Source organism: Macrotis lagotis, chromosome 1 (assembly GCF_037893015.1).
Source record: "Macrotis lagotis isolate mMagLag1 chromosome 1, bilby.v1.9.chrom.fasta, whole genome shotgun sequence".
Lineage (NCBI taxonomy): Eukaryota > Metazoa > Chordata > Mammalia > Peramelemorphia > Peramelidae > Macrotis > Macrotis lagotis.
In genome coordinates this window covers 58951275-58976506 of record NC_133658.1, presented here as the reverse complement: position 1 = coordinate 58976506, position 25232 = coordinate 58951275, and the positions used below count along the sequence as shown (strand labels likewise).

General features: G+C 44.3%; 1 protein-coding gene across 5 annotated transcripts in view; it reads left to right on the top strand.

Moving 5' to 3' along the window:
- Positions 1-11877: 11877 nt before the first annotated feature.
- GSE1 (Gse1 coiled-coil protein) overlaps positions 11878-25232 on the top strand; it is a 613039-nt gene continuing 599684 nt past the window's right edge. For 4 of the 5 annotated variants that reach the window (XM_074201842.1, XM_074201844.1, XM_074201848.1 and 1 more), the window contains exon 1: positions 12864-13929. In XM_074201842.1, coding sequence (XP_074057943.1) covers positions 12946-13929 — 984 coding nt within the window. In that variant the 5' untranslated portion in view covers positions 12864-12945. Of the gene's footprint in view, positions 13930-25232 lie in introns of all 5 variants that reach the window. The other variant, XM_074201833.1, reaches the window with a different exon arrangement.

Genomic DNA, 25232 nt, shown 5'->3' with positions numbered 1-25232 from the left:
CAAAGGGTCCTCCCAGCTCTGACATTTTGTGTTCTCAGAGTCCTTCCAGATCTGGCATTCCAAGTTCTAAGGCTCCTTCAGTCTGACATTTGACGTTCTACATTCTAACACCTTTCTAGCTCTAACATTTTATGTTCTAAAACCTCTCACCTCTGACACTCTGTGTTCTAAGGTTCCCCCCAGTCCTGACATTCTATGAGCTTAGCTCCCTTCTTTAGTGTTCTAAGAACTCTTCCAGCATTGACATTTTGTGTTCCAAGAGTCCTTCCAACTCTGACATTCCATGTTCTAAAGTTCCTTCAGTCTGACATTCTACATTCTAACACCTTTCTAGCTCTGACATTCCACACTCTAAGACCCCTTCCAGCTCTGACATTCCATGGTCTTAGGTCCCTCCCAGCTTTGACCTTCAGTGTCCTAAGGGCCCTTCCAGCTGTGGCATTTTGTGTTCCAAGAGCCCTCCCAACTCTGACATTCCTTGTTCTAAGGCTATGGTTTCCTGTTCCTTCTGGCTCTCATAATCTATAATTGATAGATATTGAAAGGCAATTTCTTACCTGCTGTGCTTTTCTCTGATGCTAGAGTCCTGAAATATAACCTCCCATAATGACCTTCAACATCATCTCTGAAGAGATCATCAAGAATATTTTTATAGGAAAGTAGGAAGCAAGAGTGTGAAAAGCCTGCATTTATCAGCAGTGACTCTGATTGGTCAATGATATCATCTGACCACACTGCTCCCCCTCACCCCCGGAGAAGCTCCCAGAGGATAGCAGAGGAGCTGGCACCTCCATCTATCCCAAATAGTCCTCATGACCTTCAATGAGGATTCTTGGAAGGAGAACTCTTCCATCGTGCCCCTTTTCCCCAGGAGCTAAAATCAGAGAGATCCAGCAGAATATAAATCAGAACAATTTGAACAACAATGTGGAAAAAAACCAAGTCTTAGAAAATGCCTTAACACACTACAGGTTACTGGGTCATTACAATCTGTATCATATTTTAAAATTACAGAAATAAAAGCAAATCCATGCCCTGTCCTATAGGCTGGAGGGGCAAAGTGGGAGATGAAGATGGAGCTTATATCATAGAATTAAAATCAGAGAATTTTCGACCTAAAGAAAAACTTTAAAAATCATCTAATCTCTCAATTTACAAATGAAAATGTAGAGATCCATAAAAAATGAGAAAGAGTAGAGGAACATCTTAGTAGGGACAAGCTTTCAAGTTTTAAAAATAATAATATTAGGAATAAGGACTAGTAGATCTGTCACTTCATTGTTATAAAGATTGGAAACTACCAATTAACTAAAATAGATCCCCCTAACCTCCTTCCACCACTGAGAAGAAAATAAAGAAAAAGAAAACACTTGTAAAAACAGACATTGTCAAACAAAACTAAAAAGAAAATTACACATTGATCATCTCCAAAAATAAATCTCATTTTCTGACCTCAATCCATCACTTTTCTGTAGGAAGTGCACAGCTGGCTTCATCCTCAACATGGTTGGTCATTGCATTCACTAAAGTTCTGAAGTCTTTCAAAGTTAGTTTTTATAGTGTCTATTTATAGTGTCCATAAATTGTTGTCCTTATACTGTTCACTTCATTCAGCATCAGTTTATGCAGGTCTCCTTAGGTTTCACTAAAATCATCCTTTTCATCATTTTTGTGGCATATTAGCATTCCATTATATTTGTATGCATATTTTTGTATGCATATATTTGTATGCATACATTTGTATGCATATTTTTCAGTTATTGTCCAATTGGATATTCAATATCCAAAAGGATATTCCCTTAATTTCCAGTTCTACCACAAAAAGAACTGCTATAAATATCTGTGTACATATAGGCCCTTGCCTTGTTTAATCCTGTTGGGCTTTAAGGCCCTGTAATAGGATAGCTGGGTCAAAGGTTATGCATAGTTTAGTGACTTTGCTTTTCAGAATGGCTCTCCCAATTCACAGTTCTACAAAGAGCATATTAATATGCTCTGTTTTCCCACAATCCCTCAGGCATTTGCAATTTTTCCTTTTTTTTTTTGTTAACTTTGTCAATCTGATGAGTGTGTTGCAGAACCTCAGAGTTGTTTTATAAAAAAATTATTTGGAGGCTTTTTTCCCTATGGCTATTTAGAATTTGGATTTCTTTTTCTGAAAATTCAATTTTTTTTATTGACCATCTATCAATTGGGAATTAACTCATTCTTATAAATTTGAATCAGTTTATTATAAATCTTGAAAATGATACTTTTATTAGATAAACTTGTTACAAAGATTTTTTCCCCTGTAGTTACCATTTTCTTTTCTAATTTTAGGTATATTGGCTTTGTGCAGAAACTTTTTAATTTTAATTAATCAAAATTGCCTATTTTATCTTCTGTTATCCCTTCTATTCCTTGTGTGCTTAATAATACCATCCAAATGAGTTTATTTATTCAGCTACAACAATTAAAATCATGGATTGTTTTATTGAGTTAGTAAAAAATAATAAAATTAACTGGGGGGGGGTGTCGGAAAAGGTTCCCTTATCCATAGACCTGAAAATTTCTTACTTACTCTTATTTGTTTATGATGTCAAATTTTATATCTGGGTCATGTATCTATTTGTAGCTTATCTTGGTATAGTGTGGTCTCTACCAAGTTTTATCAGGAGGCTTTTAAGTTTTTCTGGCAATTTTTGTGGAATAGTGAGTGATTCCTTACTCTAGTAGCTAGGGACAGCCAGCTGATGTAGTGACCCAAATCAGGAAGACACATCTTGGGGAGTTCAAATCTGGACTCAGACTCTGGGCAAGTCACTTAGCCCTATTTACCTTACTTCCTCATCTGTAAAATGGACTGGAAAAAGAGGTGGCAAACCATTTCAATATCTTTGCCAAAAAAACCCCAAATGAAGTCACAAAGAATTGAACCCTGCTGAAATAACTCATCCCAATTTTGGGTTTATAAAACACTAAATTCCTGTGTTCATTTGCTTCTGCATTTTGTGTACCTAATCTCTTTCACTGACCAACCTCACTATTTCTTTTTTTTGTTTGTTTTGTTTTGTTTTTTGCAAGGCAAATGGGGTTAAGTGACTTGCCCAAGGCCACACAGGTTAGGTGATTATTAAGTGTCTGAGGCAGGATTTGAACTCAAGTACTCCTGACTCCAGGGTCAGTGCTCTATCCACTGCCCAACCTAGCCACCCCACTATTTCTTAACCAGTACAAAATCATTTTCATGAATATGAGATCTAGAACTTTTAGGTCTCCTTCCTTCCTTACTACTTAAAAAAAAATTATTTCCTCTAAAATTCTATACCATTTCCCCCTCCAGAGTAATTTTATTATTTTAACTAGTTCTATAAAGTAATCCTTTGATAGTTCAGCCCTGAATAAGTAATTTGGTTAGCATTGCCTTTTGGTATATTGAATTGGTCTACCCATAAGCAATTACCATTTCTTTAGTTATTTAGCTCTTTATTTTTGCAGAGTATTTTGGAGATGTATTCGCATAGTTCCTCTGTGTATCTTGATAGATAGACTTTCAAATATTTTATGTATTCAGCATCTATTTTTAAATGGATTTTTTTTCTATCACTTACTTTTGGGTTTTGTTGATACTACACAGAAATGATAATTTGTTTGAATTTATTTTATATTCCACAACTTTGCTGAACTTATTATTTCTACTAATTTTAGTTGATTCTCTAGAGTTTTCTTAGTATACAAAAAGTGATCATTTTGTTTTTTATTTACCCATGCTTATTCCCTTAATTTCTTTCTTTTTTGAGGGGAGGAGGCTTATTGCTACAGCTAGCATTTCAAGCACTATAATAGTGTCTGCCACATAGTAGCTTTCAATAAATGTTTATTGGCTAACAGACTGTATCAAATAACAATGGTAGTAATGGACATCTTTTCTTATTTTTCCCATCTTTCCCAATCTTACTGGAAAAGCTTCCAGTTTATCTTCACTGAATTTAATATTGGGCTTGGTTTTTAGATATATACTCCTTATCATGTTTAGGAAAGGTCAATCCTAGTGAAAAGTTTTGAACCCAAGTTCTCTGGCCTTAATAAAATCTCTCCAAAATAATGCTGTTCTGACTCACGTAACTTCAACACTTAAGTTTGTAGTCAGTCCAATACATTCAACAGACATCTATGCATAGAGTGTGCTGTTTTGTTAAAATTAAAATAAAATAATATTTCAAATTCATAGAACCAAATATGTTAAATAATTAACCTTCCAAATGATTTTTGGATAAGTTTACAGTATTTATATTTCTGAAGTTATTTTATTTTTTGCAAGTCATTGGGATTAAGTAACTTGCCCAAAATCACACATAGGTAATTATTAAGTGTCTGAGGCCAGTTTTGAGCTCAGCTCCTTCTGATTCCAGAGCCAGTGTGCTATCCACTGCACCACCTAGCTGCCCAACTCCTGAAAGTTATTAAAGTTTAAAGCTGTACTAAGATTTTTGGTATATTCTTTACTACCTTCTTTACATTCCTGTTTTTGGATGGATTTGTGCCAACTGTATCAAGTTCTGGATTTAAAATAAACAAACAAATGTTTAAGATGTCTCATCTTCATGTAGTTCATAGTCTTGCAAAGAGAGTAAGATTAAAAACACAAAAAACCCCACTGCACATTATTACATAATAAGGGAAGTTGGGGGGGGGTGAAAAAAACCCAAAATTCTATGTGAGATCAGAGAAAAAAGTCAACACTTTACAAAGTAGACTGAAATAACATGAAGATGCAAAAAAAAAAAGGAGAGGTTCCTTTTGGTGGGTTCTGGATCACATGAGTCTCAAATGATAGGCTAATGAGGTAAGCTAAGGAACCAATTGTATGTTTATTTTAAAACTAATGAATCCAATTTCCTTCCCTGGTCAGTTTGCAATGAAATAACTTGTTTCATGTATGCATGTCTTCTCAAGGCACCTTGGTTTGGAGAAGGTGGGAGAATATAATGGAAAGGAGGGAATTGATCAGCATTGGCATTCAGACCTTGTTCTTTACTCATCATGAGCCCTTTCTAACTATTCTCTGGAACCCAGTTTCTCTGTAAAATAGCAGATATGGGACTAAAGTAGTGTGGCTTTTTTATCTGAGATTAACAGACAGTCCACCCCCTGCCCCCCACCAGGGACAATGGATAGGCTTCAGGAGGTCATTAACTTGCATGGGGAAAAAATTTAACTTTATTTTCATTAAACACAGACTGATATTGAGTATTTCCTTCCTTCAATTATTTAAAAGTATTATTCTGAGAAGGGGGTCATAGACTTTCCCAGTCTGCCAAAAGGGTCTCTGCTACAAACAAGATGAAATAGCCTCGTTCTAGATGATTTTGAATGTCCCTTTGTGGCTATTTATGCTGGAATCCTAGAGTGCCTGGATCCACAAGCGGATCCCAAATGATAAGAAAGGAGGGAAGGAAGAGAGGGAGGAAGGGAAGGAAAGAAGAAAGAGGAGGAAGAAAAGGGGGAAAGAATGGGAGAAGGGAAGAGAGGGAGGGGAAAAAAGGAGGGAATGAAGGGAAGGGGGAGAGAATGAAGGAGGAAAAGAAGAAATGGGAGGGAGAAAGGAAGGAAAGGAAGAGGAAAAAAGGGAGAGAGGGAAGGAAGGAAAGAAGAAAGGATGTGAAAACATTTATTTATGCCCTTCAGTCAATCAGCATTTAGTAAGACTTGTAGAACTAAGGACAAACATCATCATCATTACATATAAGACATAGTGCTAAGCACTGAAATACAAAAAGTCAAAGTATCATTGCTGCCCTCAAGGAGCTCACATTCTAAAGGGGAGACAACTTGGAAACAATGATGTGCAAATTAGATATATTCAGGGCAAAAAAGGTAACTTCTATCTGAAACATTCTCTGTATTTTTCCTGACTGGAAAGGCGTCAGAATGGGGGACCCCATGGATGCCTTCAGGAGAGTTACATTTCTTAACAGTCAGGAATCCTGGCCACTTCTTCCATTTATTTAAGAGGTAAATTAAGATAAATAATTCAACACACATGTATTAAGCGCCTAGGGGATTAAGAAGATACAAAGTTTGGATAAATCCTGAGCTGTGGCTTCATTATAATACTAGCTCGCATTACTTTAAACCTGAACATTTAAGGCCTGAGAAGGAATTTGGCAAAGAGACAAGAGAGCTGAAGTGCAAGTCAGAAGACCTGGATTCAAATTCTACTCTAGACATTAAGTAGTCATTTAACCACATGGTGGATCAGCTAAGTTTTGAGCTGCAGGCCCCTCATCTGAAAATGGATATAAGGAGCCACCCACCTACCAATGTGATGTTGTGGTTGATGGAAACGAGTACTTTGTATGGTTTTAAAGCTCTGTAGAAAGATGCTGTGAGGTAGGCTGAGGCTCACAGAGGCCAAAGGGGTCTTCAGTCACTACACTATACAATAATATACAGTCACTGAATTAGAAGGGGTAGAGAACCAAGTGCTATAGTGAAAACAGCTACCCATGAGAGGCCACTTAAACATTTCTTCCTACTTTCAGGCACTGAAGAACCAAAGACCTCCCAAACCCCTTGCTGACATTCCATTGGGAGAAAATGTTGCTGATCCGTTAAATTTTTGTATGCTTGCCTAGGAGCAAGAGTTCTTTTTCTTTCATCCTGGGTCTTGAAGCAGTGTGGTAGAGGGTGAGGATTTGTAGTCCTAATAATCTGGTTCAAATCCCATCTCTAACACTCACCAGGTTGTGTCTTCACCTCCCTAGGCTTTGTTTTTCTCATGTTTAAAAAATAAAGATTATTGTTCACTTCCTACCACACAGAGTGGTTGTGAGAGCAGATGAAATCATCTAAGACTAGGTAAAAGGGTTTTTTGAACTGTTTCCTCTCCCCAGTAAAGTCCTTTGCCTATGCCTCAAAATCTGGAGGTGGCTTTGGGGTCTTTCAAGTTATACCCATCACAGGGGAAAATATGATTTACTGTAGCATAGTCCTTTACATATGCTGTCTCTACAGACATGGAGAGAAGGGAAAAGTCTCTCTTTCCATGTGTAGGGATTTTCTTAGGTGCTCCAGAGGGGAAGTGCTTACTATTAAAAGGAACCCCATGGGTCAGAGAGAGACAGAGAAGAGAAAGAGACTTTGAACGGTGTTACTGGAAGTCAGCGGAAGAGGGGAAGTCACAAGAGATGCAAAGATAATGTTGATGCTAGAGATCCCAAACTCTAAAGAGAAATACTATAAATTAGGAGGGCTGCTGGGAATAGGGGGCAGGGCAGGGTGCTTGACTGTCTGTGGGCTCATGGGCAAGCCTTTCTCATATATTTGTTGTGTAAATAAAACCTACTCCATTCTTTAAATTCTTATTAGCCTGAATGCTTTCCGAAGGTTAAGGTCCCTTCTTGAGATATTTCGAGAATTAGCCAGCTTTTAAAGCTTTCAGAATTTTCTAGGATATGTTCCAGTTGTTTCTATCAAGACAGATCCCCCTGATTCTCTCTCTCTTGACTTGTCTAGAGCTCTCAAGACAGGATTTTTGTCCCCATCACACTATGGTACAGCTCTTTCAATAGAATATAAAGTCCAGAATATGAAGTCAAGGGTGACATCATTTTTCATTTTTGTACCCTCAGTTACAAATGATGATGATGTTTGTCCTTTCTCAAAGAAGCCTGGAACATCAGGGAGGTGATGCCATGACATGCAAGTGAATTGGATTTGAGTAAGAGGGTTAACAGTCTCACTTTTCCCTCCAGAATCAGCTGGGTCCAGTGGCCAGGTATGAATCAGGACAACTGGAGATGGCCCTGGATGGGAGGCAATCAGGGCTAAGTGTCTTGCCCAAGGTCACACAACCAGTGAGTGTCTGAGGTCACATTTGAACTCAGATCCTACTGACTTCAGGTCTGCACCACCTACCTGAGGCACACAGACATCACTTGATAAAATATAGTGTTCCAGTGTGAAGTCTTCTTAAATCCTATCATGTTGGGCTGCTTGAGATTGGGTCCAGTGATGGAGGTTATAACTGTTAGCCAAGGACAAACTAGCTAAAGTCAGGGAGACTCCCCTTGGTTGACAGAGTGACAATCATGGTACTTCTGTTTAGAGGGATAGTGATCTGTGTTGGACACAAAATCATGCAAAGGTGGGTTCTCAAGGTAAAAAGCGTTACCTCTGTTGGTGATTTTACAATGAGCTGTTGGATTACAGTGAGGAACCTCTTGAAGTAGAATTTCTTGGAAGGAGCAGAGATGGAGATGCACAGAATCTCAGATACTGAAGTACCTTAGAAAGCATGTGGTCCAACCTCTTGAGATAGGGAGTGATGTGCCTCAGTTTCCTCATCTGTAAAATGGAGGTAATAGTACACCTATCTCCCAGGGTTGTTGTGAGGACCAAATGAGATGACCTTTGTCAAGCTCTTTGTAAACCTTAAAATATTATAAAGTAGTTAGCCACTATTACTATTAAAATTCATTTGGTACTTTAAAATACCTCATTTGAGCCTCATGACAACATGGTAAGTGCTGTTATTATTCTCATTTTGCAGACTAGGAAACTGAGGCAGCCAGTGGTAAAGTGACTTGCCCAGGGAAACCAGCTAGTAAGTGTCTGGGGCAATTTGAATTTAGATCTTTCTGAATCTAATATTCTAACTTATGCCCCTTAGTTGCCTCTAAATGATAGTGAAAATGATAATAATTGTTGCTGTGATGGCAGTTGTGGTGGTGATGATGATGATGGACATAGTAGTAGAAGGGATTAGAACCCAAGACTCCAGCTCAGAGCTCTTTCCATTACACTAGGCTGAATATAAGCCTGTCAATACCATTTTAAAATCACAGAATCCTAGAGAAAAGCTGGAAGGGGATTTATGAGACCAAAGTTTAAACTTTTAAAGATGACTATGATCCTAAAGGATATTTTCCTTCACCAAACTAAAGACACTCAAGTAAACCGATTTTTAAGTTTTATTTACAATTTGCAAGGTACTTTACATGTTGTCTTGTTTGATCCTCCCAACAATTCTGGGAGATAGGAGCTATTAGTATCCTCGTTTTACAGATGAGGAAACTGAGACTAAGGTAAATTAAGAGACTTCTCCCAGAGTCATGTGACTAATCAGTGTCTGAGTCAGGATTGGAACTTCTGTCTTCTGACTTCAAGCTCAGCACTCTGTCCACTTAATTTAACTGTACTTTAAAACACAATGCCTTAACTATCCTTTAAAATACAAACTTTAAAAACACTACACAATTTACTAAAAAAAAAATTGTAGTTATTAAGGTGTATTGAGCATTGGGTCCCATGACAGTATTCAACATTCTGCAGTATGATGGGAGGGGAGCTTGATTTGGATTCGTAGAGGGAGGTCTAAATTGTTACTGCAGCTTACTAACTGTATGACCTTGACCAGGCCAATCTCTTCTCCCTGGACCTCAGTTTCCTCATGGATAGGCTAGGTGGGTTGACCCCCATGTCCTCCTCCCCTCCCCCTCTGAAGCCATCTCAGGACTCCTAGGAGGAATCTTTGGGGTTTGCCCGAGTTCTGGTGCCCTTTACTATGTGTATGGTCTTCACCAAACCAGTCCCTTCTCCCTGGACCTCAGTTTCCTCCTCTAAAGGCTGGGTGGGTTGATCTGGCTGTCTTCTTCCCCTCCCCATCTGAAGCCATCTCGGAACTCCTAGGAGGAATCCTTAGGGTCTGCCCGAGTTCTGGTGCTCTTTATTCTCAAGTGTGACCTTGACCAAACCTTCCCTTCCCTCTGGACCTCAGTTTCCTCGTCTATAGGCTGGGTAGGTTGACCCCATGTCCTCCTCCCCTCCCCCTCTGAAGCCATCTCAGGACTCCTAGGAGGAATCCTTGGGGCTTGCCCGAGTTCTGTTGCCCTTTACTATGTGTATGGTCTTCACCAAACCAGTCCCTTCTCCCTGGACCTCAGTTTCCTCCTCTAAAGGCTGGGTGGGTTGACCCCCGTGTCCTCCTCCCCTCCCCATCTGAAGCCATCTCGGAACTCCTAGGAGGAATCCTTAGGGTCTGCCCGAGTTCTGGTGCTCTTTATTCTCAAGTGTGACCTTGACCAAACCTTCCCTTCCCTCTGGACCTCAGTTTCCTCGTCTATAGGCTGGGTGGGTTGACCCCCATGTCCTCCTCCCCTCCCCATCTGAAGCCATCTCCGAATTCCTAGGAGCAATCCTTAGGGTTGCCCAGAGTTCTGGTGCCTCAGCATCTTCCGAAACCTTGGAATACCATGTTTAAGCAGATGTGCACTAGGGGAAACTACACACACACACACACTCACACTCACATCCACACACGCAGCCCACCCGAAATTCTGCATTTTCACAGCGTGCGGTGATTTCTTCCCTCGTCGGGGCCCTGGCGATTTGGCAGAGAGACCAGACTGCGGGCCCCCTTTTCTACCTGGTTCCTCCCCGTCCTCACTGACCTTTAGTGAAAGACTATCTGTGCCCAGCCATGGATTTTTGGCCGCTCCCCGGGGAAGGCCCTTCAGACAGATTTCGCTGGGCCGGATGGAAGGAGCCCCTAGTTGGGCCGATGAATCATTCTGGGAAGCTTTGGGGCCAGACATAAAATAGATACCAAAAAAAAAAAAGTACTAATGCAATGAAGGGAGGCGGGGCAGCGCGCGTGCGGCCGCCTCGAGGGTCTGGCTGGAGAGGCCCCCCTTCGCGCCCCTCCCCTCCCCCGGCTCCCCGCCCCAGCCCCGCCGGCCAGCGGGCGAGGTGCCCCGGCGCGCTGGCAGGCTCCGGGCCGAGCACATGCTGCCGCTGCGGCTGCGGCTCCGGCGGCTCCAGGGCGCGCGGCGCTGCCCGCGGGCCCGCCGGGTCTCGGGAGCGCTGTAGCTGGGCGCGGGGCGCGGGGCAGGGGCCCGGAGGGGAAGAGGGGGCGGGCGCTGACCTCGTGGAGCCGCCGCAGCGCGCCCCCCCACCCCCGCCGCCCCCCGGGGCAGCCGAGCCCGGACCCGGCGAGGACGCCGCGGCCCAGCCCGCCGCCAAACTTTGCGAGAGGCACACATGGACGAAGTTAGCCGCCGCGCCGGGATAAAAGGGCGGGCGGGCTCCGGGGAAGGGGGGCCGGGCAGACTCCGCGGCGGCGGGGCGCGCTCGGGCCGGCCGACTGCAGCCCACTAGAGCCGCCCCTCTCGCCAGCGCGTCCCGGGATCTCGGGGCCGGGGCGGCCGAGCGGTCGGCTCCCTCCCCGCAGCGCCAATCCCAGCCTCCCGGAGGGGGAGGAGCGGGGGGAGGGGGCGCCGGCCCCGGCGGCAGCCCGCAGCTCCCGCCGGCTCGCGCACTCGCTCCCGCTCCCGGCCGGGCACCGGGACGCAAACTTGGAGAGGCCGCTCGGCTCCGGCCCCGCGGCGCATGGAGGCGGCCCCCCGGGCGGCCGGCCGCGCACAGCCCCGAGCCCGCGAGCGGGCGCCGGCCGCGGGCCGGAGAGCCCCATGGACGAGCGGGGCCGACCGGACAAGGAGCCGCCGATCTCCCGTAAGCAGCGGCTCATGGCAGCCATCGCGGCCGGGCCCGAGAGCCCGGGGCCGGCGGGGGCCCCGGGGGGCGGCGGCGGCGGCGGCCCGGCGGCGGCCCCGCTGTCCTGCTTCATCTGCGGCGGGGGGCATCGGCCGCGGCAAGGAGCTGAAGCTGCAGGTAAAGCAGCCGGCGCCGGGGCGCGCGGAGGCGGCCGGGCCCGGGCCCGGGGCCAGCCCGCAGGGCCAGCCCTTCTTCCCCTTCCTGCAGCAGCAGGAGCCGGCGCCCGGCGCCCGGGCAGTGTCCCCCGCCGATGGCTGCGTGCTGGTGTGCGCCGTGTGCCGCTGCTTCCTGGGCGAGCAGTGGGCAGCGTTCGAGCGCTCCAGGACCCCCGTGGAGAAGCGCATGTACTGGCTCAAGCGGCCCTACCAGTGCGAGGCGGCCGGGGGCGCCCCGGGCCGCCGCGCCGCCGGCCCGCAGGAGTGGAACCTCTCCTACGCCCTGGAGCCGGGCGACGAGGACGAGGACGAGGACGAGGACGAGGACGACGGGGAGGGGGCCGGGGCCGGCGGCGCGGCGGCCCGGGGCGCCCGCGGCCCCCGGGGGGAGGCGCGCGACTCGGACCTCTCGTCCCTCTCGGACACCGACCGCCTCTCGGAGCCCGAGCCCGGCCCGCCGCCGTCCAGGGAGGCCGGAGGGGGCCCCCAGCTGGCCAAGCCGCCCCCGGGCGTCCTCCGGGGCCCCGGGGCCGGGGTGCCGATGGGGCGCTTCCGAGAGTGGCCCCCCGCCGCCGTCCCCCCCACGCACCCGGGCTCGGAGGCTGCCCTCGCCGGACAGGCGGGGGAGGAGGGGCCGCCCGCGCCCCCCGACCCGGGGCGCAAAGTGGGCGCCAGGAGGAAGAAAAAGGGAGCGGGGAGGCGCTGGGGCCCCGAGGACGGCGGCCCCGGCGGCCCGCCCAGGGGCGTCCAGGGCGGCTGGCCAGGCCCGCCTTTCCAGTGCCCCCCAGGAGAGGGGCTGAAGAACAGCCTTGGCTTCTTGGCCGCCTCGCAGGGCCGAGCGTCCCAAACCCCGGGGCCCAGGCAGCTTCCTGAGAGCCTCGGGGGGTCCTGTACCTCGGAGGAGGGTGAGATCAACATCACCAGCGATGAAGAAGACCACAAGAAGCAGACCTTCCCCAGCCCCTGGGAGGTGGCCCCCAAAGGGGGCTGCCAGGCCGACAGGGAGAACGGCGGGGGCAGAAATCCCACCGCGGCCCAGGACCCCTGGGCTCCCGGCCCGGATAACACCTGTTGCTACATCTGCGGCAACCTTCTGAGCCCGGCCTCGCAGCACCAGATTCACGTTCAGAAGCAGGAGAAGACTTCCCAGGCCCCTTTCTTCCCTTTCCTGTGGCTGCATACCCCACCCCCGGGGGCCCTGCCCATCAGCCCCGGGGGCAGCACCCTGGTCTGCTCCTGCTGTTTTTCCTCTCTCATGCAACAGTGGCAGAGCTTTGAAATGGCCAATGTGCCAGTCCTGCAGAGGCTTTATGTGGTGCCTCTGAACCCAGGGATGCCTTCCAAAGGAAGGAGGCCCCTGAAGGAAGAGGGAGCCCCTGCTGGGCCTCAGCAGGAGGCCTGCTACCTCTGCGGGGAGGACTGTGCTCGGGATTCCCGGACGGTGCCCACTAGAATCCTCAACGGTAGTGCCAAGAATACCATGCATTTCCCATTTGTGAATCTCCTACCTTGTCCACCCAACGCCAAAGGACTTAACAGACACTGGGAAGTCCACAGCTGCCCCAAGTGTTATGGGGTCCTGGAGGACATTTGGTCCATGTACAGGGCCTGCCAGAATGAGGAGCTCATCAACTCAGTACAGAGCTTCCTGGGGAGATACCATCAAGTGTTTTCGGCCACCGAGTCTGGGGGACTGGCGGTCCATCCCTCTGTGAAGGGGGGCCCCGTATCAGTGTGCTATATCTGTGGGGCCGAGCTGGGGCCTGGCAAGGAGTTCCAGCTCAACGTCAACCCTCCGAGTCGCTTCGGGGAGAAGGAACCTTTCTTCCCCTTCCTCACCGTCTACCCTCCGGCCCCCCGGGCCAGGCCTGCCGACTCCACGGGCCTAGTGGCCACCTGTGTGCTCTGCTACCATGACCTGCTAGGCCAGTGGCTGCAGCATGAAGGGAGAAGCTCCCACCACCCCATCAGCGCCTGGTCCCGCCAGTACAAAGTAGAGACCTTCGTGTGCTTCTTCTGCCAGCAGGAGAAGAAGCGATGCCTTGGATTAAAAGCAGTGCGAGTGGCCCGGCTGCCCATGTTTCTCTACACCCTGAGAGCTGGTCACAGTTTGCTGGTGGATGATGGCAAGCAGCTCATTATCGGGGCTTGCGTGGAGTGTGGCACGGTGGTTTTTGCTGGCAAAGCTCTGACGCATCCTGGAGTGCTGGTCAGGGCCTCTCCGGCTGCTTCCCAGAAGGTAGGCGATTATCTCAAACATGCTCCTGACTCTGGAAAAATGATGAGGGAGGGGAGGGAAAGAAAGAGAAGGCTGGGTTCTTGGCCTCTCAGAGGAGTGGGTAAGCTTGGCTCGAGGCTGGTGGAACAGAGTGTTTTGCTCCTCCCTGATGGGGAAAACCCAAGAAGCCAAGATGTCAGAACAGTTGCCTTGTTAACACTGGGTCAGAAAATTTTTACAACATTTGGTCAGGAAAGAGATCATATCAATTCCCGGGCTCCAGAGCAAAAAGTGGCCCCGCTAGAGAGGTTAGGATTCATCCGAGAACAGCTGGCATTGAAATCCATAGTCAGGTGTGTGTGCATTAGATCCTGTCAAAAGGAGAGAGCACCGGGTCTCTTGTGAGCATCCTAGCAACATTGGTAATAGTTTCGCAGGTCATCCAGCCAGGGCTGGATTTGCTGCATCTGAAACAGCCATCAGACAGAACTCTGGGGCTGGATAGGGCTGAGATGCAGAGAGGAGGACTGGAAATATAGTCTCATCTCAAAAGGATGAAGTGACTCAGGACAGTTGCTGACATTGCTCTGTTGGATAGATGGTGCCTGCTGTCATTGAAATTAAATTATGATAGTGCTTACTTTTAAGTAAATGTTGTTAAATCTCTAAAGCTTGTCTTAATTCCCCTTGGTCTTGCCATTATCCATCTCTAAAAGAACTAGGTCTGATCCAGGTTGGGAGCACAGAGCCATGGAGTTGGTTGAGTGGAACTTAAAAAATGTTTTGGGTTTTTTTTTTGCCATGAAATAATTTCCTCATCCACGTGGAAGGGTTTTATGTTGATAGCAAGCTTCAATCTTCGTGTACACGTCTTTCTTATATGTTATACATGTTCTATACATCTCTGATTGGGCACATCAAGACCATGCCATAGGATATCCCATAATGCATATACATATACATATATATAGATATAGATATAGATACGTAGATCGATACATAGACACATAGATAGAAACAGATACATCGTATATACATATATATGTGTATATCTGACTATATCTACATATACACTTTTTTTTACATTCCCCCTCTCAGTCTTGATGTTTGGTGTCCTTGCTACCCTAAATCTAGTTTTTTGTTATCTTTTGAAGACTCAAATGATTTGTCAAAAACCATCATATTTCCTCCATACCTGGTCTCTGGACATTTTGTTTTCAATGATATAGAAATTGATGTCTCCCATTGGCTACTGTGAATCACACAATCTGTAAATTTCTGAAAGTTTCCAAACTTCTGAAATGAGCTCTTGCATCTGACTTGTTAGGGGAGAACGGATTTGGGAGAACCAGCAGCAGGCCCTAACCCACCCCTCAAGCAGGACTCAAAGGAAGCTGGGTTTGTATTGGGTTCGTGGCTCCAACCCCTCCTCTAGCTCCTGATCTTAGGGTGACCCATCAGCTTGTAGGTCATTCAGGGATGTGGAGAATTTTTAAGGCTTGGCTGCAGCTAGTCTCCTCCATTATGCTCTTTTATGATTCAGACACAAGCAAGAAGTCATTACATGAATTCTTCATATTTAGTTTTTCATCCATCAACAAATATCAAGCACTTGTGGTTCTAGTCTGATTCTAGGTCCTTGAGCGGATGATTTGGGAATCTTGAGGGAGATGCTCAAATCAGGTATTGTGGTTGTTGTATGTCCTTCTTCCTGGAGGAGGACCAATGACATCCAGAGGGTGATGTCTTGCAAATGAATTGGATTCAAGTGAGGGAGGGTTGTACAAAGTTAACCAGCCTCTTTCCCTTCTGGAGTCATTGGGATCTAATGGCCATATATAGATCAGGATGATTGGAGGTGGTCCCAGATGAGGTATCATGGCTCAGGGGGAAGGAAAATGAGCTTGGAGCCAGGGGACATTAAGTTAGATTCCCAGTACAGTCCTCTGTAGCCTTAGGCAAATCAGTGAGGGGGCCTCAGTTTCTTCATCTGTAAAAGAGGGGGTTGTATTAGTTGATGTCAAAGATCCATTTTAACTCCAGATTTATGATCCCAGAAATCATTTCACTTTTCTGAGAATTTCAGTTTCTTCATCTATAAAATGGGAAGGAAGATGCTTTCACTCCCTACTTGGCCATGTTTCTAAGTTACCGTTCCTGCTGTAGAAGGGCTGGGGCAGCTAGATGGTGAAGTGGATAGAGTGTTGACCTTGGAATCAGGAGGACCAGTGTTAGAATCCAGCTTCAGATGTTTGCCTCTTACTAGCTGTGTGTCCTTGAGCAAGGCACTTAACTCTGATTGCTTCCTATCCAGGGCCATTTCCAGTCATTCTGATTCATATCTGGCCACTGGACCCAGATGGCTCTGGAGAAGAAAGTGAGGCTGGTCACTTAGCACAGCACCCCCCTCACTCCAGTCAAATTCATGTGTTTGTTATGGCATCACTTCTCTGAGGCTGTAGTCTTCGAAAATGAAGGACAAACATTATTATTATTATTATTATTATTATTATTATTATTATTATTATTATTATTATTATTATCATCATCAGTCTAGTTAGGGAGATGATTCTGAAACAGTTCAATGTCCAACTACTAAGGTTAGTATAGTCTGGATTCTTATGAAACCTTAAGAGAAAGTTTCCCAGAGGAGATTGAACCTAAATTGGCTATTGAAGAATGTGTAGGCTTTGCAAATCAGAGTTACCATTTATATAGAAGTTTTAGGTTGGCAGAGAACTTAACAGGTATCATTGGATCTTATAAAATCAGTTCAATAAACATTTATAAAGTATCTTTCCTATGTTTGACACTATGTAAGCACTGGAGGTAAAAAAAGAAGCAAAAAAAAAAATCCCTGCCCTCAAGAGATTTACAATGTAATGAAAATAGTAATAGTTATATATAGCACTTGTGCCAGGTATTTTAGAATTACTCCCTCATTTGATCCTCATCACAATTCTGGGAGGTAGAAGCACTATTATTATCTTGGTTTTACATATGATGAAATTGAGGCAGAGAGAAGTTAAGTGATATGCCCGAAGTCACACAATGAATAAGGGTGGGATTGGAAGACTTGAGTACTAGGTCTGTTGGGGACTGTTGTGTATGGGGGCACTGTAAATTATCTTCACCTGTCCTTGAGTACCAGCGCCTTATCTTACTAAGTGCCATGGGAGTGGGAGTGGATTAGAGACTAGAGAAATATTTAAGCACTGGTATTTTGGTAAATAAACAGAGACCTTGGAGACCTTGGAGTATAGGGAGAAACTTGTCTTCCTTGTCTCCTGCCCCTCCAGAGTTCACCTGGGGAAGACTGAGGGAGTCCAGAAAAGGGACTTAACACAGGTCCACCCAGATATTGTCAGAAGAGAAGAAGGATGCTCAAGGATATGGGGGAAGTAAGCATGGATGAAATGATAATAGAGATAACAATAACAACAATAATATATAATAATTATATGTAACAGATATAAATATATACTATACAATGTATTACATAATAGTATATTACCTATATCTTTTAATATAAATATTTGGTATAGTTATATAACTACAATATAGAAATATAGATATAAATATAATAATATCTGTGTAGTACTTTAAGAAGAAATAAGATTACCTGCAGGCTATAAACTGATTTAGAGAGCAAAAAATTAACATTGTGTTTTATTGTATTTTTATTTTGTTAAACATTTCCCAATTTCATTTTAATTTGGTTCAGATTGCACTCTGGAGCAGAAGGAATACTGGAGGAATGTTTGGAAAGAAGGTTGAAATAAGTTAAGGCAGAACCTTGAATGTCAGGCAGAGGGTTTGCATTTGGTAGGCAGTAGGGAGTCAGAGCCTGGAGGGTCTTCTAATAAAAGCAAGATTTTCCAAAGACTAATCTAGCAGGACTGTGTATATATAATGGATCGAAAGAAGATACAAGCAGGAGAGATGAGTGATGAGACTATTGCGGTAATCTAGATGTGATACAGTGCGGGCTTGTGGAGAAGCATTGAATCTATAAGAGGATGGACAAAGGAGAGGAAAGCGATTTCTAGCTTCTGGATTACTTTGAGGACCCAAGATTTCTCGGATTAATGTACTCCCTCACCCAATGTAGCTAGTGGCACTTCCGTACCCTGCTTGGTGATCCTGATAAATTATTGGGGCTAAAAATCTTTACCTGAATGGAGCTAATCTGGTTTTGGGAATTGTGAGGATGCTATTGGAAGGTCAATCTCCAGGGTTTAATAACTGCAAATAAAACTATTCTGTTACTCATCCTCTCTGAAATGAATTTGCAAGTGATAAAAATCCTTTTGGAGAAATGGAAACAGTATGATTAGCAATAATTAGTAGCATTAATAAGGAGCTTTAAGGTTTGCAAAGCATTTAACATTATCTCATCTGGTCTTCAGATCAAGTCTGTAAGGTATGTGCTATTATTATCCTGATTATATTATTGCTATTCAGTTGTGTCTGATGTTTCATGACCCCATTTGTGGTTTCCTTGGCAAAGATAGTGGAGTTATTTGCCATTTCCTTCTCTGGCTCATCTGACAGATGAAGAAACTAAGGCAGACAGAGTGGAAATGACTTGATGGGGTCACTCGATCTAGAAAATGTCTGAAGGTCAGATTTGAACATTTTTTGCTGTTCTGTTTTACAGATAGGGAAACTGAGGCTGAGAGAGGTTAAGTGACATGTCCAGAGTCACATAGGAAGCAATGATTTGAGTCAAAATTCAAACTCAGGTCTTTCTGATTCCAGGTTCAATGATATAGCACTGGAAGGGCCTTTGGGGAAAAAAAAAAAAAAGACTGTCTAGCCCAGCACTATCTTGTGCAAAAAAGGAAACAGAGTCTGCAGTTATATAGAATAGCTCAGGACCTGGAAGTTCTTCAGCTACCAAAGTGGAATTGGATCTTTGAACTTCTGGGTAACAGCAGAGATAGGACCTGGAGGGAGCAAGGTAGGGTATGATGGGCATCAAAGAATATATCCAGGGTTCAATTACATATATTTGTCATCTTCTGCAGTTTCTGTGTCTTTTCAACCCAACTTGTTTATAAGTGACTCTCCCTACATTCCCCCCCTGCCGCCCCCGCCAAAGGGCAAAGAGTATGCCTCTAATTTCTTTTCCCCTGGTGCTGGATATTCATAGCCTGTCATTGTTATATGTTGTTATGGTTTGTTCTTCATTCTTGAAGAAGACTATGACATTAGAGAGATGAAGCCATGACATACAAAATACATGACATGACATACATGCAAAATCAACCATCTTCCCTTGTCTTTTCTGATGAATGGGGTAGAGAAATAGGGTATGGTTCTTTCCAGGCCAATGTCCACTTTCTTTTTCTTGGTTCCTTGGAGGCAATATCTGTGCCATGGAAGGAGCTGCAACTGGAATAAAGCACAACTGTCCCTTCCCTAAGATCATCAGCTTTCTTGTCACCCAGTTTAAGACTAGGAATCTTAGGGTCCCAGCTAAAGAAGCTCCAGAATCAAGGAAGAGACAGAATAGCTATCTTGTACTTGCTCCTTATCTCCTTTCCTGGTGGAATGGGGTTATTTGGGCATGGGATTTCTCTTTATTTCAGAAAATGATGATGCTGGGAGAGGGGGAGCCTAAGTATACCATACTACCAGGTAGAGGCTACTTCTGGAGGCATCTGTGAAGGATATCAGGGTCTCTTTGTCCTCTGTACCTCCCTTGCTGAAAGTGGGCGATATGACCTCACATCATCTCAGAATCAGAAGGAATCCCAGAGTCCATATAGTTCAGCTTGTTCTTTTTGAAGAATCTTTCCAACATCATCCCCAACCAATGATCATCCAGTCTTTGACTGAAGGTCCCCAGCCATGGTCAGTTTATTAACTTTTGGGTCTTCCAATGACACTTGGGAGTGAGACTAATTGTTCCTTTATGTTCTGCCTCTCAATGGAGTGACTGCTATCCAGAGTATAAAGGATATGGCCCCTGGTCCTAGCACCATGATAGTATTGTAGATTTAGGACTGAAATCATCAGCAGCAGAAGCATCAGCATCAGCATCAGCATCAGCATCATTATTTATATAATACTTTGAGATTTGGAGAATGTCATATATTTATATATATAAAATCTCATTTGGCCCTCACAGTATCCTTGTAATATAGGTGCTATTATTATTATCTCCATTTTATAGATGAAGAAACTGAAACTGAGATGTTAAGTGACTCACTCAGGGTGGCCCAGTTACTAAGGATCTCAGGCAGAATTTGAACTCAGTTCTTCCTCATTCCAAGTCCAGTGTTCTTAACTGTTAGTTGTGTAAGGACCTTGGAGGTCACTGAAGCCACCCTTCTTGTTTTCCAGATGAATAAATAAAGTGGGCACTTAGATAGTATAGTGGTTAGAGTCAGGAGTCTAATCTTCCTGAATTAAAATCAGCTTCTGACAATTACTAGTTGGGTGATACTGGGCAAGTCATTTAACCTAGTTTGCCTCAGTTTCTTCATCTATAAAATAATCTAGAGAAGGAAATGGTAAACCACTCCAGTATTTTTGCTAAGGAAACTCCACATGGGGGTCACAGAGTTGAATACAACTGAACAACAGTGTCACGGAGAAGTTAAGTGACTATCCTGAAGCCACCCAGTTTATAAGTGTCTGAGACAGGGATTGAATCTAACTCTTCTCTCTAAATCTAGGCCATTATCCCACACTGCCCCCCAAAACCTCATAGTTCCCATTTAGATCTTCTTCAGTTCCCCCCCTACAACCCTCTGAAGTTAGCAGCATGTGTTTTAAGCCCATTTTACTTATGAGAAAGCTAAAGGTAGAGTGATTTTTTTTTGTCCTAAAGATCTGATATGTGGCAGAGCAGGGGCTCTGAACTTGTGGCTCTCATCTCCAGGCCCAGAGCTCTGCCCACTACACCATACTGCCTCTTGTTTGCTAGTCACTGCCTCCCTGAAACTGTTCACAGAGCCAGTACTTCATCCATTCAGTCATTCATTCATTTCTTTTTTTACCATGGTTGACATAGCTAGTTAAAGTGCTCAATATTGTTGCCACAGGCACTAAGAACAGGTGCTGCTGCTGTTCCCCTCTTAAAAAAGAAAGAAGGAAAGAATGAAAAAAAAAAACCCCAACCCCTCTGACATATGAGCTGTTCCAGAGTCCTCCTGTCATCACTCTGCTGTCAGGGCAGATGCACACATCTGTTTCCTGTGCTTTGTGTAACATTGGCTATCTACAAACAACAAAGCTCCATGTTTCTCAGAGGCTTCCATCTTCTCATTCTTTTGGGTCACTTGGTGAGAAATCATGGAAGGAGTCCTTGTGGGCACCCAGAGAGGGGAGGAGACATGTAAAACCAATGATCATTATCAGATTCCTTCTTCCTCTCCACTCCGCCCACCACTCCCCAGCCCCAAACTGGGATCACCCCAGCTGAGCGGGAGCTCCAGACTTATTTTGGCAAAGTGGCAAGCCATCTGCTGAGAGACCAGCAACTGAACAAACTTTCCAGATGAAGGCCTGTCCCAAATCTGGAGGTGATTTGGGAGGTTTGGGAGGGAAGAAGCGAAAGAAGTCAAAAGCTCCCAAAATAAATAGCTCCAAGAACAGCAGTAGGGCTTGTGAGGGCTGGACAGTTTCCAGAGACCCTAATGGGAACACTACCTGGTCCTTGGCTTTTCCCCCATTTTACGCCCCTCCTCCCACTTCACACACGTGCACTCTCTTTGGCTTTTGGTATCTGTGGAAAAGTTGTAGATTCTGGATGAGTTTAACACTTTCTCACCTTTTTTTTTTCCTTGAGTATTATGGATTCACTTCAGTCAATTCAACAAGTAGTTACTAAGCACCTTTGTATAAACTCGGAAGACAAAGATTAAAAAAAAAAATAAAAGCAGGTCTGTCCTTAGGAGATTTCTATTCAAAAAAGAGCAAACAAGGATTTGAGCAACTGTTGTATTGACTAGGAATTGAGCCCAACCCTCATCCTGTTCCTCATTCCCAGGTAGAGAATTCTACCATTGAACCAGGGATATTTAAATGATCTGAAATTTCCTTATGATGCTTCAGAGATTTAAGACTACTAGATTATAAAACAGGAACAGTGCCTTATCTAAACATTATATTTCTCTTGGTACCTAGTAGGGTTCTGTACACAGCAGGGACTTGCCAAATGTTTATCCTTAGTTGTTTGTAAGACTAGAATTGTCAGTCCTTTCCTCCTTTGGTTATATTGGAAAGTATTTCCCTATAGGAGGATAAAGTAGTGAATAACTTTTTATACCCGAAATGAATACTTTTATACCCTAAGCATAAGGTGTAAGCATTTTTGAAATTTCATTTTTTTGGGTTGGAATTAAAATAGAGGTCATCTGGTATAGTATGCAGAGTGAAGAGACTATATGCATGTACATAAATATATTCAAATATTTCTTTTGGACTGGATCTATTATTTCATTCTTTTTTTTTTAGGTTTTTGCAAGGCAAATGGGGTTAAGTAGCTTGCCCAAGGCCACACAGCTAGGTAATTATTAAGTGTCTGAGACCGGATTTGAACCCAGGTACTCCTGACTCCAAGGCCAGTGCTTTATCCACTACGCCACCTAGCTGCCCTATTATTTCATTCTTATAGGGAATTCCAGATGAGGAAATCTTCTTCTGCACCACAGAAGAATTTCTGCAATTATAATAGTACAGAGTTATCTAAAACCCTTTGAAGATAAGAAACTTGGCCAGAGTCATATAACCAGTATATGTCAGAGCCCTGGAACTCAGCTCTCTTCACTCTGACCACTACATCGATGTCTCTCATATAAAATGTATACAAAATATAAAATATAAAGATACATGCACATAAATATCCTTATATGTGTGCAAATACATAGATACTTATATGCTTACACTCTTATAGATAGATAGATAGATAGATGGATATGAATAATTTGAGGGAGACAGAGGTTAGTAAAAGCATGTCCCAAGTCTCATATCCTTAAAAAAACCCCACTGATTAGAACCTACTATCCTTTTTTGTTTTTGGCGTTTAAAATTTTTTTTGCAAGGCAATGAGGTTAAATGACTTGCCCAAGGACACACAGCTAGGTAATTATTAATTGCCTGAGGTGAGATTTGAACTCAGGTCCTCCTGAATCCAGGGCTAGTGCTCTATCGACTGCAACACCTAGCTGCCCTCAGAACCTACCATCCTTGCTAACTATTGTCCTATATCTGTCCTTTCTTTTTTTTAGTCAAACTTCTGGGAAAAACCATCTACATTCAATGCTTCCACTGATTCCTTTCTAAATGCTCTACAATCTGATTTCCAACCTCATCACTCAAATAACCCTTCTTTACCAGTGATGTTGTAATTGCCCAACTTGAGGACCTTTTCTCAATCCTCATTCTTCTTGATTTTTCTGCAGAATTTTCCTCAATGGATTTCTCTTCATGCTTGTTTTTGATGCTGCTACTATGTCCTGATACTTCTTTTTCTTGCTCAGGTGTTTTGGTTGTATCTGACTCTTTGTAACCCTGTTTGCAGTTTTCTTGAAAGAGGTATTAGAGTAGTTTGCCATTTCTACTCCAACTTATTTTCCAGATGAGGAAATTGAGGCAAATGGTAAAATTTCTTGCCCAGGGTCCCAAAGCTAGGAAATATCTGAAGCCAGATTTGAACTCATGAAGATGAGTCTTTCTGACTCCAGGATGGATGTGCTGTCCACTGCTGTGGCAACCTCACTGCTCCACAATATATCCTACAAGGTGTCATTTGTCCTCTGCTTGAAGACTCTCAAGGAGAGGGAACCCATGACTTCTCTAGAAAACCGGATCCTGTGGCCAAATCTCATTTCTGTCTCCCTATCTCACATACACACACACACATCTCTTCCTCTCCACTATCACAGTCACGATTGTATCGTCTCTCATCTGGACTATTTTAATAATTATTTATTTGAACATCCTGCTTCATGCCTCTTTTCACTCTAAACCATTCTTCACATAGCTGCCAAGGTGAATTTCCTAATGTGAAGAACTGACCAGATTACACACAGCACCATCCTATCTCTTCTACTGAATGAATGCCAGAAGCTCCCTAGTATTCCTAGGACCAAATAGAAACTTGTTTGTAAGTTAGATCTCTTCACAGCATACATGAGGCTTCATCTCCCATCTATATCTCCATTTCCATCTCCCATGCCAGAAATCTCCTCCCTTCCCCTTTCACCTGTAAGAATCTTAGCTTTCCTTCAAGACACACCAAAAAGAGGTGCCCATTCTATAGGAAGTCTCCCCCAGTTAAATGGCATAACGGATAGAGTTCTGAACCTAGAGTAGGAAGATATGAGTTCAGATTCAGTCCCAGGCATTTATTAGTTATACTGTATACAGATCACTCACTTTTGATTGCCTCAGTTTCCTCAATTGTAAAATGAGAATAACAGCAAAATCTGCCTTGCAAGGTGGTCATGAGAATAAAATTAGACAATATTTGTTTTTAAAAGAAGAGCATATAGTAGGTGTTAAATAAATGCTTATTCCCTTTTCCCCAAATGATCTTGTTCTCATTTTGTAAGTATCATAGCTACTTCTGTGCATTTTCCTGTTGTCACCCATTAGAATGTAAGCTCTTTGAGGCTGAGAACTGGGTTTTTACTTCTGTCTCATGTGCAGTGCCCAACACTAGGAGACATTTCAGCAGTTCTTGGTTGATTCTAAGAAGCAGTTTTGAGGAGGAAGTCCATTTTAGGGATGGGAGATCCTCAATGCCAAGACACAGTGGCGGATGGTATATATGGGGAAGAGAGCCGGGTGGCTGGAGTGCAGGGAGAAGGCTTCAAATTTGGTAGGATCCAGATTGTGAGGGCTCTATATGCAGAGGAGATAAGTTTGTATTTAGTTTGTAGTTAACCCAAGAGCTACCAAGCATTCATTAGAGCTGAATGAGAGAGAAAGGGAGGGGGAGAGAGAGAGAGAGAGAGAGACAGAGAGACAGAGACAGAGACAGAGAGAGACAGAGACAGACAGATGGAGGCAGAGAGACATACAGAGACTGAGATATGGAGAGACAGACAGAGAGAGAGAGACAGAGACAGAGAGAGGCAGAGAAAGAGACAAATAGACAGAGACAGAGACAGACAGGGAGACAGAAAGAGACCCAAAGAGAGAGAGATACACACACACACACAGACACACAAACACACACACAAACACACACACAAACACACAGAAGAGAGACAGAGAGATACACTGACAGAGAAAGGGACAGGGACAGAGAGACAGAGACAGAGAGAGACAGAGGCAGAGAGACAGAGAGACATAGAGGGGGATAG